This window comes from Mugil cephalus, chromosome 1 (assembly GCF_022458985.1).
Source record: "Mugil cephalus isolate CIBA_MC_2020 chromosome 1, CIBA_Mcephalus_1.1, whole genome shotgun sequence".
Lineage (NCBI taxonomy): Eukaryota > Metazoa > Chordata > Actinopteri > Mugiliformes > Mugilidae > Mugil > Mugil cephalus.
Window position 1 is genome coordinate 17,348,705 of NC_061770.1, and position 15,859 is coordinate 17,364,563.

Below are 15,859 nucleotides of genomic sequence, written 5' to 3' on the forward strand. Positions count from 1 at the left end.
ATCAAGGCTAGTTTGAAGACAATTTTACATGTTAGGCCTTTATACAAGTACATAAATATATGAGTATTTACTGTACATGATAAATATTAAGTATTGTGTGATTTACCTATATTTTCTCTCCTTCTGTGTTCCTGTGCTGACATAGATGTAGCCTACTGTAAAACTAAAAATGTCCACGGGAGAACTGAAGAAGAGTGGCGAAACTTCTTCAAGGAAATTCTACAAGACCAGTTGCCCTTATTCAACACCTTTTGGATTCCTTTTGGCGATATCTGGAGATTTTGTGTCGAAAAGAGAAAGTGTTGTGCCAGTTTTCTTAATGGCCACACGGGGCCGCCATACTGTTGCTGTTTGCATATATTACCCACAATTCCTCGCGACTTTTCGCTTTAAACCGGAAGCGGAAGCGCCGCGTTTCTCAGAGTTTGAATGTCTTGTGTTGTGTGAGCGAGTGAGTTGATTGTTGTGAGAATGTTTGGTGACTGTTTGTTGTTTGTTTGTGTATACTTCTGTTTTAAAAAACCTACACACTGATCTTATTTGATCTGGTCTGAGTTTGGCTCTGCTCTGATCGGAGATGATAGGAAAAGCGCCTGCAAGCTTTCGTAGCGATGAGCAAGTCGGCGAGATTCAACTTGTAGGGCCTCCACGCTTCGTGCTGTGGTCAGAGGTGATGAATTGATCAGATATACTAGTTCTGGCTGAGCTTGGGTTCATCTCGAGTTTCACAATGGACAATGAGTACAGAGGCGATTCTGATCTAACCACAGCCGAAAAGAAGGTGGAAATCCTGGACGAGCGACGTCCATAGACTGAAAGTGCGAACTACTCGGTTTAAGACGTGCAAACATTTGCGTGTAACGTAGCTGCAAGTTTCGGATAACAAAGGATTGACCTAATGTAATTGCATGATGTTTGTTCACTTTGTAATTTCTAAGAGAAAGAACTACATATATCCATGAAGACACAAATATCCGTCGTCAATGTTGTAATCACAGGGGCTGTAATATGTCCGTGTGTTTAAATTTAATAGTGTTCTTCCACGTGGACCTCAAACAATACATTCACTCCATATAGCACTCTCAAAATCAGAAAGGCTTAAGCTAGAACTGTATAACAATGAATGTTATCAAGGTCCTTGCCTCTCTGGAGTAATCCATTTATTTTATTTTTTTTTATATTTAAAAAGAACATACACATGAATGAAAGGACACTTAAGTGCAGGGGATATATGTGTGTTGTAGGCTGTTGCTGTAAGAGATGGACTTGGAAAATAATACATAGTCCATGGTCTGTGTAATAATGCGTTATAATACTTGCTGATCCGAAGTTAAAATGAAAGAACTGGTGAAAACTGCGTATTGAGTTGAATGTTTTTGCAGTTTGTACAAATACTGGGTTATACTGCAAGTAGTGAGAATTAGTTGATGCATCTGAAAATGGCATCTTAATAAAAACATGGAGATCGCACGTTCACTGCTGCCCTTTGTATGACCAGCAGTCAGTGAAATATGCAGCAGTATGCTATAAAATACTTCAATGCTTCAGGAACCTACAGCCAGGCCTGATTAACTGGATACTAAAAGAGAACATGAATGATTAAAGTGTTTGTCATATTAAGGTGTTTGTCAGTCCACATTTTATTAATTTACATGGCATTTCCCTGCTATCTATCTATCTATCTATCTATCTATCTATCTATCTATCTATCTATCTATCTATCTATCTATCTATCTATCTATCTATCTATCTATCTAGCTACATTTGTCTCGCGATATAAAACGAGAACTCAAGGATGACATCAACGTTTGTGTGGCAACGTGATCCTTTTCGTCCAATCAACTTTTAGCAACAACCCAGCAAAGCGCGCGAGAGGGCGATCGACCCTCGGAGTACGTGCCCGTGCTCAGAGAAAGTAGTTGTTGTGCGTGTGTGTTGTTGTTGTTTTCTTTCTCGTCAAGATGTCTGAGCACGTCAAGAAGCAACGGCTCAGTCATGCTAACAGCAGCTCACAGACCAGGACCGGCCCGGGCCTGTTCCTGGGCACTCAGTCCGGCGGGGGGACAGAAGGAAGTGGTCTGTTTGTGAACGGGTCCATTCTTCGTATCACCATGAAAAACTTCCTGTAAGTCACTGCTGGTAGTTAGCTGTCAGTCAAAGAGCCATGAGGAAGACGACGGGCGACGGGTGATAGTTAGAGTCGGTTAAAACGGCTAAACTAGCACACATGCTAACATTTAACTGTCACTCTACACCAGAATGCTTGAGCCCAAATATGTGTTTATTAGGAGACTGCCAGAAACAAGCTAGCTGGAGCAGTGCCTCCGCAATAGTCACCTAAAGCCAAGCTATAAGTCAGGTAGGGCACAATATAGTATTTTAACTTCAGTCAAATCAAGCTTAATGAAAAAATTATAGCGATCAGGATCAAGTCAGGTGTTAAACTGGCCCTAAATGTGTCTCAAGATCTTAAGTGAGAACAAAGTAAAGTGTCCTGCTTAAAACTTCTGCAGTGTAATATATAGCCAGAGATGGCAAAGGTGTTTACATTCTGTAAACTGATTTAACTCCTTTACTCAAGTAAAAGTGAGAAAGTACAGGCTCTGAAATGTACTTAAATAATAAGTAGAAATTATATTTATTTGCCATAATGAAACAATACTTCTGCTGATAATTTTTCAAACTGAGCGTTCTGACTGAATAATCTACACAGAATGGACCAGAGGTTAAAATTTTTTTTTAGCAGCTGTGGTTTTAAGAGCTTCTCTTTTCTTGAACGCCAGAAGCTCATGGATTTTAGGTTAAGACACAACGCATTCGCCATGAATCATTCTTGGAGCCGACAACATTGAACAGTTCTCTTAAATAAGGCCATGGATGGGGAGGGTCTTACTTTTCCAAATCCTCTGAAGCGTTGCTGTCTGCAACAAGCCCCTATCACTTCCTTTCTCTGTGTTGTTGCTAGTTCTCGCTTTAACTCTCCACTCATTCGACATCATCCTGGTTCACAAGCCTGTTTTTCTAATGTAAGCAGTAGAAAGTATAGATATGTGTGTACAAATGCAGGGAGTAAAATAAAAAGACATCATAAAAGTACAGTAACAAAGTATTTTCTCACCTCTGTGTATAGCTGTGCTACAATACCAATGTCCTGACATTGTAATGGAACCGTGTTTCAACTTCATGGTCTTTTGGAGACACTGTGCTGCACCTGTTTGATACAGAGAAATATCTTCATGAAGGTCAATGGTGTACGGCTTTCGTTTCAAATAACTGAGAGAGCTGTCGACTCAACAGTGTTTTCATTTTGGAGGCTGTGGTTTGCAGCGCCGTTTAATTGTACGCATGCTTCTGTTATTTTGACCACCCTGTTGTAGTCAGTGGCTTTATAATGGAAACACTTTAATGTTTAATTCAATCCAGTTTAACATTGTCACAAACCGCATCATCCACAATGATCATCCAGTTGAATCATCACATCTTTGACACCGTTTCATCATAAACTAAACATCATAAATCATGAGGAGGGGGCTTAGAGCAGGACTTTTACGTGAGAATGCACTTGTGTACCTAATAAACTAACAGTCTAGTTTAAGGCCTTAAAAAGTCTTAAATACGATCGTATTTTGCATTGTAGGTCTTAAATCCTTACTGCCATTTATTACCACTTAATTCGCTTTTCAATGTTCAATGTGTTCACACTTAGTTCTGCGTAGTTATTTATGAACGGTAAGCAGTACACAGAAATAAAACTACAAACGTTTCCATTCTCATTAGTGGAGGCACATCTGATCTACCAAGATAACCAAATAAGTAATGATTATTACTTATGAAATCCTTAATACGTACCTTGTCCTCTGACAGGACCTATGACTTCTCTGAGGTGTGTCCCGGACCCAATCTGAACATGATTGTTGGAGCCAATGGAACTGGCAAGTCCAGCATCGTCTGCGCGATATGTTTGGGTCTGGCCGGCAAGACCACTATCCTGGGCAGAGGTGACAAGGTAAATGTCACGTCAAATTATTTAGTTAGTTATTTAAAGTAGGCCTCTTTTGTATTTCCTGTGTTGATTTTTCTTAGATCTCGATGGTTAATCAACCAGTGTGATTATAAAAAAGAATTTGTTTCTGTTTTTTCCTTTTATTTGTAGGTTGGACTCTATGTCAAACGTGGATGCAATAAAGGCTTTATTGAAATTGAATTGTAAGTTATGTGACATTCTTCACTAACAGAAAGGTGAAATTCGGTTGTGTTGCATGTAGTTATGGTTTACTTTCCCGCTCCTTGCTGTTATTCAAGGTACAAGCATGGTGGTAATATAGTGATTAATAGAGAGATCCATGCGGACAATCAGTCGCTGTGGATGCTGAATGGAAGACACTGCAACCAGAGGATGGTGGAGGAGGAGGTCAAGGCTTTGTGCATCCAAGTCAGCAACCTTTGCCAGTTTCTGCCTCAGGTATGTGTTTGTGTGTGTGTGTGTGTTGCTGCAATACGACACAGATAGAGAATAATACCGTACTGTAGGACTGTGGGAGCTTCTCACTCTTGATTGGTTCTTCTTTTCCTTCCAGGAAAAAGTGGGAGAGTTTGCTAAGATGTCCAAGATTGAGTTGCTGGAGGCAACTGAGAAGTCAGTGGGCCCACCAGAGATGTTCGAGTACCACTGTGAGCTGAAAAACTTCCGCAACAAAGAACGAGAGCTGGAGGTAAACATGTAAAGCAGTGTCATAAACCTGTAAACGGCCAACACAGGCAGTTTAATGTGGATTATTTTTGCATGTTTTTCACAATAAGAAATACATCTTTAAATGAACCCTTTTCAACTAAGCTAAATCACAGTTTCTCGTATAAAAAAACCCGGTGTTCACGTGTCTCTGTAGAATGTTGTCAAGGAGAAAACAAGCTTTCTAGAAAAGGCCAAACAGAGGAATGAGAGGAACAAACACGACGTGAATCGGTACTATGAAAAGAAGAGGCACCTGGACGTGATCGAGTTGCTCGAGAAGAAGAAGCCGTGGGTGGTGAGTGGGCCAGGTCGCACAATCTATGACACAGGGAGATGTAAACCACAGTTAACGGAGCCCCTTTCACGTCGAGTGGTGCTGATGGTGTTAGCCGCTGTTTGTATGTCCCTGCGATGCTAGGAGTATGAGACCACCCGTAAAGAACTGGAGGGTGTGAAGAAGGAGCGAGAGGAGGCCAAAAAGCACCTTTCTAGCCTGAAGCAGGCCCAGGCCCCCATGCTGAGGAAGATCCAGCTGATTGACAACAAGCTGAAGCCCATTGAGGAACAAATAAAGACTAAGGTGACAAAGCAAATGTTATTATTCTCTGAGTTCTCTGGCTTTAATGGAGACATATAGACAGGGTAATTCTTTTGAAGGACTGGGTTTAAAAAAAAAAAATCACATTTCCGATTTAATTGATCTTCATTTGGAAGCCGATTTTATATTGATTCATAAAATGTCTGGGTCAATTTAATGAAAAAAAATAGTTTCAGAAATCTTGTTACAGACTAGTTATGCAAAGCAAATCTTGTGAGGCCTTGTAACAAGATTAGTTCACGTTTGAGGGTTGATCCCAAACATGAAGCTCCAGCTGTCAGAGCGTTGTGTGCAGGCATTTTGAATTTAAAAAAATTAATAAAAATTCACAGACAGAGAAGAGGATTTTCACAAAACTAATGCTGTCATTGGTTTTGTGAAAATCCTCTTCTCTGTCTGTGAATTTTTATTAATTTTTTTAAATTCAAAATGCCTGCACACAACAATTTTTTTTTTTTTTTGAAAATAAAATCTCTTCTGTAACTACACATATTATTTACAATACTGAAATATTTCTAAATGGATTGATTTTAAATCGTATCGGAACGATTCAGGAAGTAATTTGCGTTGCCCAGCCCTATTATTTTGTTGACTCTGAGATAAATACAACTAGGGGTGGAAAAAACAATCGATGTGGCAATATATCGTGATATCTTATCTTCTTCATTCTTTGAATGTCTGAATATAGATTTTAAAAGAAAACTCATGTTTTGGGCCGATCGTGAACGACTCCCACATCCATCACCACTTTTTCTGTACAAGTGCAATAAATTGGAAATGGATCATTTGGATTAATATTATTTTTTGACTCAATTTGTCCAATGAATTATCGCTGTCATTTGATGTACATATATGCAATGTGTATTTTAAGCTGCGTTTAAAATTTGTCATTGAACTATGTAGAATATCGCAATAATGTGTGACTCAAGTATCGTGATACGTATCATATCATCAAGTCCTTGCTGCCCCTAAATCCAGCGGCACAGGAAGAGCATAACGTGTTCCTACTGAACGTGAAACAGTTTAAGAGACCTTAAGAAACCTTTTAGCAATTCATTAATAATAGAGATACTTTAAGGTTTGAACATGTTTTTGTTTGTATTATAATAGAGTATTTTTCTAAGTTTCACTATATTATCATGACGGTTGATGTTTTTCAGACGGTTGCCATCAAAAATGCGTCCATGATATGCAAACAGAAACAGGATCAGCTGGATCGAAAACACAAAGAGGTAAGTGGTTTGTTTCTGAGGCCATTAAATTACACTGTGTGTTTTTATTTTTATGAGAACTTATGCATATTATATATTAACTTACTTATATATATACAACGTCAGAAATCAAACAAGGTAGAATAAATTCATGTCATGAGCCTGCATGTTGATGTATAATGTACATTTAAAGAGCTTATTTCCCCTAAATGTACCCTGTGTGCGTTTGACAGGTTCAGACTGATTTTCATTCTGTTTCATTCTGTTCGTTGTTGTGTTCCAGTCCCATCGTCATATTTCACTATAAAAGCCTATTTAAGAAATTTAACCTTTCTATCATCTGAAACGCTTGAAGGCTTTTATTTTCAGACTCTACAGGATGTTTTTAACAGGCTAAAATTAGTATTATTACTGTAATTTGTCCAGCTATTATTAATTAACTCTAATAAACCTGTTCAAATAAAGGCTTATCTCCTATCTCCTGAGGTAAAAAAAAAAGATTTTACCTATATCACAACATAATCCGATTTTATTTTCAGCTGTAGGATGTCTGTAATCAGCTCTCAACGCTTTCTTCTACAGATCGACGATATTAAACAGAAGCTGAGACTGAAGCAGATGGAGGAGGAAGACCACCAGAAGCGAATCAGCAACACAAAACGAACCATTGAAGACTTGAAGGCCGAGCTCGCCAAAGTTGGCGACCAACCGGACGTGACTCCGCGAATCAACGCCATCAACGTTGAGTTGAGGCGCATCCAGGAGGAGAAGGCCAAGATCGAAGGGGAGAAGGCTGACCTCCGCAGGGAGAAGGACAACCTCCATGCTGAGTGTATAAGTGAGTGTCCCCACAAACGGCATCTTTTAAAGTCGTTGCTATGAGTAAAGATCTCATTAGGTTTCACACATGTTACTTTTAAAGAGCCCAGACAGACAGACAGACAGACAACACATTTACATTGTTTCTACGTTTGTTGCCAGGTTTGGAGAAGAAGCTCAATGACATGAACAACATGATGAATGCCAAAGAGGAGAAGCTGCGAGGGCGCCACAGGGACACGCACACCGCCCTCCAGTGGCTCAGGCAGAACAGACGCATGTTTGAAGGAAACGTCCATGAGCCCATGATGCTGGTGGTGAGGACTTTACTCTAATGCCTCCATTAGCATTTATAAGCCATGAATGGATACAGTTTGATTTGAAAGCCTAAACTGTCTGTTAAATGCTAAACAAAGAGTTGGAAAAGTGTGTAAGTAAGAGTTCTGTTCTCCGGGGTCAAATTGGTTGATGTTATTCTTTTCGAAAGTGCGGGAATGTTTTTCTCTGAGCAGCTGTTGTTTAGAAAATGGGAGAAAAAAAACGTAATGACACCACGTTTCTTGAGCCTTAATGCTAATCCTGTCTCTATTCCCCAGATCAACGTGAAGGACCATCGCTTTGCCAAATACGTGGAGAACCACATCTCGTTTCACGACCTGCGGGCGTTTGTCTTCCAGAGGAAAGACGACATGGAGAAGTTCATGGTGGAGGTCAGAGTGGTGCACGTCACGACCTGGAGGGACGACGACAGTTGTCCCTGTGCAAATTGTAGCTAAATTAACATCAAACGAATTCAGACTTTTATCTTTCTTGGCCCTAAGGTCCGTGACAAAATGAACCTGAAGGTGAACTCCATTTCTGCTCCAGAGGAATCGTGTTCTCAGCGGGCGCCGTCCCGTAATATCGAGTCCCTACGGTGAGAAAAGAAAAAAAAAAAACTTGTCTCAAAGTGTAATCACCAACAAACGCCATTCATATAAAGTGAACTATGATGTGTTTTTTTTTTTATTTCTAGACATTTTGGGTTCTTCACCTACCTCCGTGAGATGTTTGACGCCCCCGAAGAGGTGATGAGTTACCTCTGTCACCAGTATAAGGTGCATGACGTACCGGTGGGCAACAATCAGACCAAAGCTATGATTAAAACGGTATGTTCCCCCTCTCCCATTACAGCTATTCACTTTTGTTATTGTTCTTGGCCTGGACATCACTGCTGATTTTTGTTCACGTGCCTCATGTTTTGGGACAACGATAAAACTTTAACAAATACTTTCTGTCCGTTCTTTCTCACAGGTGGTCGAGGAGCCCTACCTCAAGGTCTTATACACGACAAACGAGAGGTACACCATAAAGAGGTCCTTCTACTCCAACAAGATAAGCACCAGTAACTCTGTAATGCACCTCTCCCAGTACCTCACCATCACTGTGGATGCTGAGGAGAAACGGCAGCTGGAGCAGCAGATTAGGGTGAGAGACGGACACAGATACCCTGAGACATTTTAGTTTGTGATGTTGTTCAAGAGTTTAACTATTTAACCTCCGCTGCGACCAGGACTCTAGGACAAAGATGCAAAACGCTGACGAGCGGATGAAGGCCCTGCAGAAGGAAGTTGCTGCGCTGGATCGCCGTGACAACGAACTGCTGGCAGAGAAGAAGCAGCTCTCTGAACAGAAGGGCAAAAGGAGACAACTGGAGCAGAAGATCAGCACCAAACAGGACAGGTGCGTCCGTCGAGACCCGACACGCGCCATCCGTTTTAAATGTTTTTACATGGATCGTCTTAGTGACGGGACAATGGCTGGATGCTAACCCTCTCTTTGCCTGTGTTTAGTCTGAGGCACATGGAGCAGAATGTTATTGACCTGAACAGGATTGAGGCGGAAACCAAAGAGAAAATTGCGTCTGTCAACTCCCAGAAAGTGACCATCGTCACGGCGTTCATGGCCCAAATTAAGGTATGGAGAAGTAAACTTAAAGACAAGAATCTTTACGACTGCAGCACATTTGTAAGGTGCCGTGTGACATGATGGTTTCGTCTAAAAGTCCTGTTTTACCTTCTTATAGTTGATGTCTGAGATTTTTCCATCTAAATCTGTTTACCTACACCTCAACTCTGCCTTCTAGTAGACATTATGTCAGATTTGTGGTGTTTCAATAATAGGTTTTGAAAATTTTTGTGTCTTGCTTCGAAAGTTAAAAACTGTCCTAATGATCTTTTTTTTTTTAAATTTATTTTCAGCTGAGAGCCAAGCTGACCATGGAGAAGGTGTATCTGGGTTTGGAGACGGCCGGGTTGACGGCGGAGAAGGCCAAGCTGGAGAACGACTGTAGAGAAGGAGCCTCTGAACTGAAGGTCACTGATGTAAGTATTCGATTAAACGGCCAATGTACTGGAGTTTGTTTGTTTGTTTGTTTTATGAGGATCCTCATTAGCTGCAGCCTTGCTGAAGCTATTCTTCCTGGGGCCCGACCATAAACATAAAAGATCACAATGAAATAGGCAAAAAAAAAACATTTAGAAGCCCAGTCCAGCTGAAAACCAACCAGCAGGCTAGCAGCTACCAACTAGCAACCAACAAGAAGACATCAGCTATTTAGCCTAGCCAACGGCAGCACGCAGTATGATGCACATCACTGGGCTATTCAAGTGGGCACCTCCCTTCACAAATGTTTCATTAAGTTTAAGGCCCACGATACCTCGATAAGGCTTAACAGTGAGTTCCAGTGTCCTGGAGTCACCCCCCTCCGTGCTGCCACCAGATTAGCTTAGCCCTGTTTACTGCTATTCAGCAAAATACACCATTGTGTATCTTTGCCTTCACGTGTTTCATATGTACTTCCGGCTAACTCTCCATGTGTCACTGCAGCAAAGATGCAGCCGTCTGGATCAGACGAAGGTGCGGCTGACGGAACAATGCAAAGGGCTGCTGAGGGGAGCGAAGGCGATCTGCAGGATGCAACCTGACGAGCAGTTACCCGAAGACCTGCGTAATGTTAGTGTTCCTCGGTGTTGTCGCTGGATAAATCTCATTTCATTCAAAAGTCCTCCCTGTAATAGAGTCTAATGGCCTTTGTTGAGGCTTTTTGAGCATTAAATATTAATGTTATTCTGCTGTTCTCTATTTTTGGTCCAGGCTTTCAGCAAACTGCCCGATACGCCGGATGAGATCGATGTCATGCTGCATGAGGAGCGGTCCAGGGCCGAGTGCTTCACTGGCCTCAGTGAAAGTGTAAGAGCACACGAGAACTAGGAATCACTTGGATTAGATAGACGGGTTTAGGTGCAGTTGTGTAATTAGTGCAACTCAAGCTCCCAAGCACTTGTACCTGACCTGGAAATTATAAAGTATATGAAAAATAACACTAACATATAAATTATCTAAAAAATGTTTATCGACAGACTTGGAAAATCACTTTGAAAACAAGTCTCTGACGTTGGACATTACATACATTTCATTTGGTTTCATTCGCCCTCTTGCTTCCCTCAGAAATTTTACATTTCTCCTGACGTTGTAGGTCGTTGACGAGTACAACAGGAGAGAAGAGGAGATCAAACATCTGGAAAAGGAGCTGGGAGATCAGTGCAATGCCTTGACGGCTTACCGACAGAACATATCGGAGGTGAAAGACCGCGCTGTTGAAGAAATATCCCTTATCAGTTTGTCATTTATTACGTGACGGCATTCTGCAGTCGTGTGCGTACAAACGTGTGTTGTGTGCATCACAGGCTAAGGAACGCTGGCTGAACCCTCTGAAGCAGCTGGTCGAACAGATAAATGTAAAGTTCAGCGATTTCTTTCGCTCCATGCAGTGCGCAGGAGAAGTGGATCTGCACTCGGAGAATGAGGTAAACGTTAGACATCACATCACTTCACATCACCTGAGCTTTGATGCAGCGGCCGTTGCGTCATGCGCTGTGTGTTTTGTAATCGTGTCATCTTCACTGCTAACTTATTTTCAAAGGTATAATAAACAGGAGCTTTAACAAAATAATGTATAGCTCCAGGCGAGTGTGTAGTCCCTGATGGGGAACAATCACATTTGTGTCCTTGCTTTCAGATGGTGCAATATAGTGGTTGACAGACAGACACTGTGCACTCCAAACTGAAATCTTATCTGTATCCCTGCATTTATTTATTTAATTAACCAAGATGATTCCCACAGCTATTTGTTAGGCTTTTGTAAATCATGTTTAAAGTTGACACACGAGCAGTTAAAAGGCTTTAAGTGATTCAAGTGATAAATGAACGCACCTAAATGCTGAACCGTAAACGAGTCCTCGTGTGAATTTAATCAGTATGTGACTTGTCTGGCAGCACTCGGGAAGGGTCTTGACTGTTATGGATCTGTAAAGGGACTTAATAAATCCTTTTTGTCGAGAGCTTCGGTCTCTTTTGACGAATCAACCCAATGTTTCCGGATCTGCTTCATCAGAACGAGAATCCCAGTCTGCCTATATACTGTGTCACGTTTTGCGAGGACTTGGTTATTCCCATTTTCCATATAATAGAACAAATATCCAGCCAGATGTCAGCTTTATCTAAGGGCTTGATACAGCGAACAGCAGACTTTGAAAAGCTACCTGAGGTTCATAAATGGAGCCAGAAGAACAAAGTTGCTCAGAGGGTGTAAAGTCAATGATGGGGCTCCAGTGTAAGATGAGCCTGTTCCTCCTTAATGGCCAGTTTGACCTTTAATGAACATTTGATAATGGCTTTAGCGTCCATTAATTTAATGAGAAGCTGTCAGTCTTAGGAAATTACATTTTTGAGCCGATGACTGTGCTCAGCAGTTGACAGATAATGTGCATTTTGTTTTGTTTTTATGCCACTCAGACTCTGTGGAGTGTGTCCATCATTATAACTCAACCTAAAAACTAAAGCTCCAAAGTCACTTGACCTCTACAGGCCTGTGTTTCCACTTCTCGTATTATGAACTCATTTGATACGATTGAGAAGGCTGTGCTTTTGAACCCAGTGCAGGTAAATGTGGTCTCAGGTGATGCTAAGTATCCGAAACATTTAACTCGAGTGCACAGTTCTTTATTGATTCCTCCTCAGCTTTTAATTGTTTCCAGCCATGTTTTAGCTAAAAGGTTAAAGAGCATCCAGGCCTGATTACCTGGCTGATGGATTTCCTAACTCTAAGGTCGTGGAGTGTGAAGGTTAATGCCGTTGTGTTCACGTCTTTCCTATTTCAGGTGGATTCCTCAGGGGTGCGTCCTCTGGCCTCTTTAATTCGTTTTATACACTAACATGGAGCCCAGGCAATATGCAAGGCACCATGTCATTAGCTCTGTTGACAGTTCAGCCACTTGTTTCTCTACCCAGATCATCAGCCTTGTAGGGGCAGAATACATGGACATGATTAAAGAGATGATATTAGATCATCCCTCTTCTTGTGGCGATTACTGGCTGGCTGCACATACAGCCTACAAAATTAAATTCTTACATATATAAGATAAGACATATAAGAACATGTAACATTTAAGCACATATGACATATAACACCCAGCACAAATCACAATATCACAAACGGTAACATGAGAGCTATGACAACGAAAAACCCTCTGCTGAGTGTGAAACGTGGGTCACGTGTGATGGTGATTTAAAGTTCTTTGTTTCTATTGGTGATGAGTGGTGGGTGTGTGGTGAAGTAACAGGTGGCACAGCACATGAAGACTGCTTCAATAATGCTGAGGCCTTTTTGTCCCAGCTGCCCTTGAGTTTGAATAACTCCATGGTGTTGTATGTACAGTCTAACACACTTTTATTTTTTTTTTGCACTGCAGGAGGAGTACGACAAGTACGGGATCCGTATTCGGGTGAAGTTCCACAGCAGCACTCAGCTCCATGAGCTGACGGCCCACCATCAGAGCGGAGGAGAGCGCAGCGTCTCCACCATGCTTTACCTGATGGCCCTGCAGGAAATCAACCGCTGCCCCTTCAGAGTGGTGGACGAGATCAACCAGGTAGAGCACACAGACTCGTCCTTCTGTCTTTGTGAGGACATTCTTTTTTTTACGTTACCTAGCCCACTGCCACGACCCTCAAATTTGCCCTAAACCCAAAAATAAACTAAATCTTAACCCTTAACATGGCCCCATAACATATTCTATGAAAGATTGTCGCCTAGAGCTTAATGAAAACAAAGCCACACACATACAGAGTCTGTACGACTAGAAAAACAAAGCTGCACTTCAACTGAAGCTACTGCAAACTTACTTATAAAATACACAGTGTTTGAAATTATAAATAAATGCTCTTGTATTTGTAATTGTAAGTCACACAAACTATTAAAGCGTTAAACCCTCTGGTTCGTGGACGTGGTTTGTACTGAGCAATTTGAGCTGACGGACAGAATTAAAGGTGGGTGAGATCATTAATCTCAGTGATTTTTATACTTACACCGATACATAACTTACCAGTACAAATTGTTAGTAAAGCAACGTGCTTTCACATATTTGAAATCAGCAGCATTTAATTGACTTAAAAAACGACTCAATGGGAGTGTGAATTTAGATTCAATGTTTTTATTGAGCTGTAGTCACTGCTCGCTCACACTGATGTGTGTGTTGATCACGTTCTTCTGTTCAGGGTATGGATCCTGTGAACGAGAGAAGAGTGTTTGACATCGTGGTCCGCACAGCATGCAAGGGGACAACGTCTCAGTACTTCTTCATCACGCCAAAAGTGAGTGTTTTTCACCAGAGTGACTGTTCAGACGGCAACAAAGATCTTTAGTTTAGTGTATATGTTACACAGACAGTCTGGCTTTTTGATATTTATTTAACTTTAATGCAGGATGAGTAAAAATCCATGTTGGAAACAAATTGTCCTCTATGCATTAGAATATAGAGCAGTGGATATTTTGAAGGTATCTTATACGTAATGCTCCTTCAGATATTTGGTAACTGAACACTGACCAAATCAAAAAGATCATAATTAGGTATGTACTCCACAGGGGTGGGTATCGTTAAGGTTTTATGTCCAAGAACAGAAGAACGGTGCCTATTTATGTGACAGGCAAGATGAACGGCACATTAATTTAAATAATATAAATACAACCAACGCTAAGAGATACATTAACCAATGTAAAATAAAATTCACAACAAACTGTTGGAATGATCATAATGCAAACAGCAGTGTATCAAAACCAGCAGCAATACAGAACAGAGAGAGAGAGAGAACATGCCAAAAGGAAAAAAAAAACAATTTTTCTGCAAACAAGATGCCCACTTGAGACTTTTCTGTGTAAAATGCACTTTGCTCTTGGCTGATGGTTGCCCAGCACACGAGAAAACCCTTTCAGAACTCGTCGATGAGGGGATGCTGCTAACTCCGCTTGGCGTGGGGTCTCTCAGACTCTGCATTCTCAGATATTTGATCAAATTCGAGGTGTTACCTCCCTTGCACAATGTCTCCTTCGAGCACTTATTGCAGCTTTTTCCAGTCTGCATCTTTTGAGTTGAACTGCAGCCAAACTTTGGCCTTTTGAAGGTTCACTTCCATCCATGCAGGTGAAAAACTGACATGTCGGCACAGCAATACATCAACGGGGGCAGTGATTAAGTTCAGCGTCAATGAAATCTGCACTGGTGTCGTTATGTTATGGTATCTGTACCCATCCCTAGTGCGCCACATCATTCAGACCTTTTGAAAAGTCAAATATTTCCTTAGAAAGTAGAATATTGACTTTGTATTTTAGAACACTTATCTCCAGTTCCAGTATCTTTGTGTGAAGCTATAAGCTCCCAGTTGACAGATTATTAGGAACACTGGTGAATACAAATAATTCTAATATAAGAGTCCTGAACTAAATGTTCACTTCATGAAGGTTGTTGTATTCAGGCTGTGAATAAATCTTCCAAGAATATCGTACAGTTGAATCACCACCTTAAACTGAACATGAAGCTAAGATTTAGTGCAGCACCGTTACATTAGAGTGCCCTCGCTTCCACTAGCGTAAGCTAATGGTTTAGCAAGTGAGGGTATATCTGCTACATTATAATCGTGGATGCGTGAGCGTCTGCTGTCGTCATTTCCCTGATCTTCCTGTCCTGTTTCGTCTCCAGCTGCTGCAGAATCTCCAGTACGCCGAGGAGATGACCGTCCTCTGTGTCCATAATGGCGGCAACATGCTTCCCCCCAACGAATGGGACGAGGCGGCTTTCATCAGGCGGCGTTGCAAAAGAAAAACCAGGACATAGATGCTCGAGATCAACGCGATGCGGCCGGTTCAAACAGTGAACCTTTAGCTTTTCAACTTCACAAACAAATTTTTATAAACCTTTGTGAGAAAACATTGTGACTTTCTCCTGTCAAAACACCTTAACATTCAGACAACTCCAGTAGTTTTTGTTTCAAATGGGACAGGAGTCTGTAAAATATTAGTTTTTTTTTTCTTAATGTCCTATTTATGTGTGTTGACTACATGTTTATATATTTGAATAAAATGCTCAGCTGGCTCTGCCCTACATGGATTTCTTTTTATGTAAA

At 41.2% G+C, this 15,859-nt stretch overlaps 1 protein-coding gene and 1 non-coding gene across 2 annotated transcripts; both read left to right on the forward strand.

Moving 5' to 3' along the window:
* The first annotated feature begins 392 nt into the window (after positions 1–392).
* LOC124999147 lies at positions 393–764 on the forward strand. Its single transcript, XR_007111158.1, has one exon. It is a non-coding gene; the product is annotated as a small Cajal body-specific RNA 2 (non-coding RNA).
* smc5 (structural maintenance of chromosomes 5) lies at positions 402–15,837 on the forward strand. The gene is made up of 24 exons (XM_047570891.1): positions 402–2,125; positions 3,865–4,006; positions 4,154–4,206; positions 4,303–4,462; positions 4,578–4,712; positions 4,887–5,027; positions 5,151–5,312; positions 6,491–6,562; positions 7,124–7,379; positions 7,523–7,677; positions 7,957–8,070; positions 8,182–8,276; positions 8,376–8,508; positions 8,654–8,827; positions 8,913–9,082; positions 9,193–9,316; positions 9,601–9,723; positions 10,229–10,354; positions 10,496–10,591; positions 10,878–10,982; positions 11,089–11,208; positions 13,153–13,332; positions 13,958–14,053; positions 15,436–15,837. Exons 1-24 carry the CDS (start codon positions 1,962–1,964, stop codon positions 15,568–15,570), a joined length of 3,231 nt encoding a protein of 1,076 aa, XP_047426847.1. The 5' UTR covers positions 402–1,961; the 3' UTR covers positions 15,571–15,837.
* The last annotated feature ends 22 nt before the right edge of the window (positions 15,838–15,859 follow it).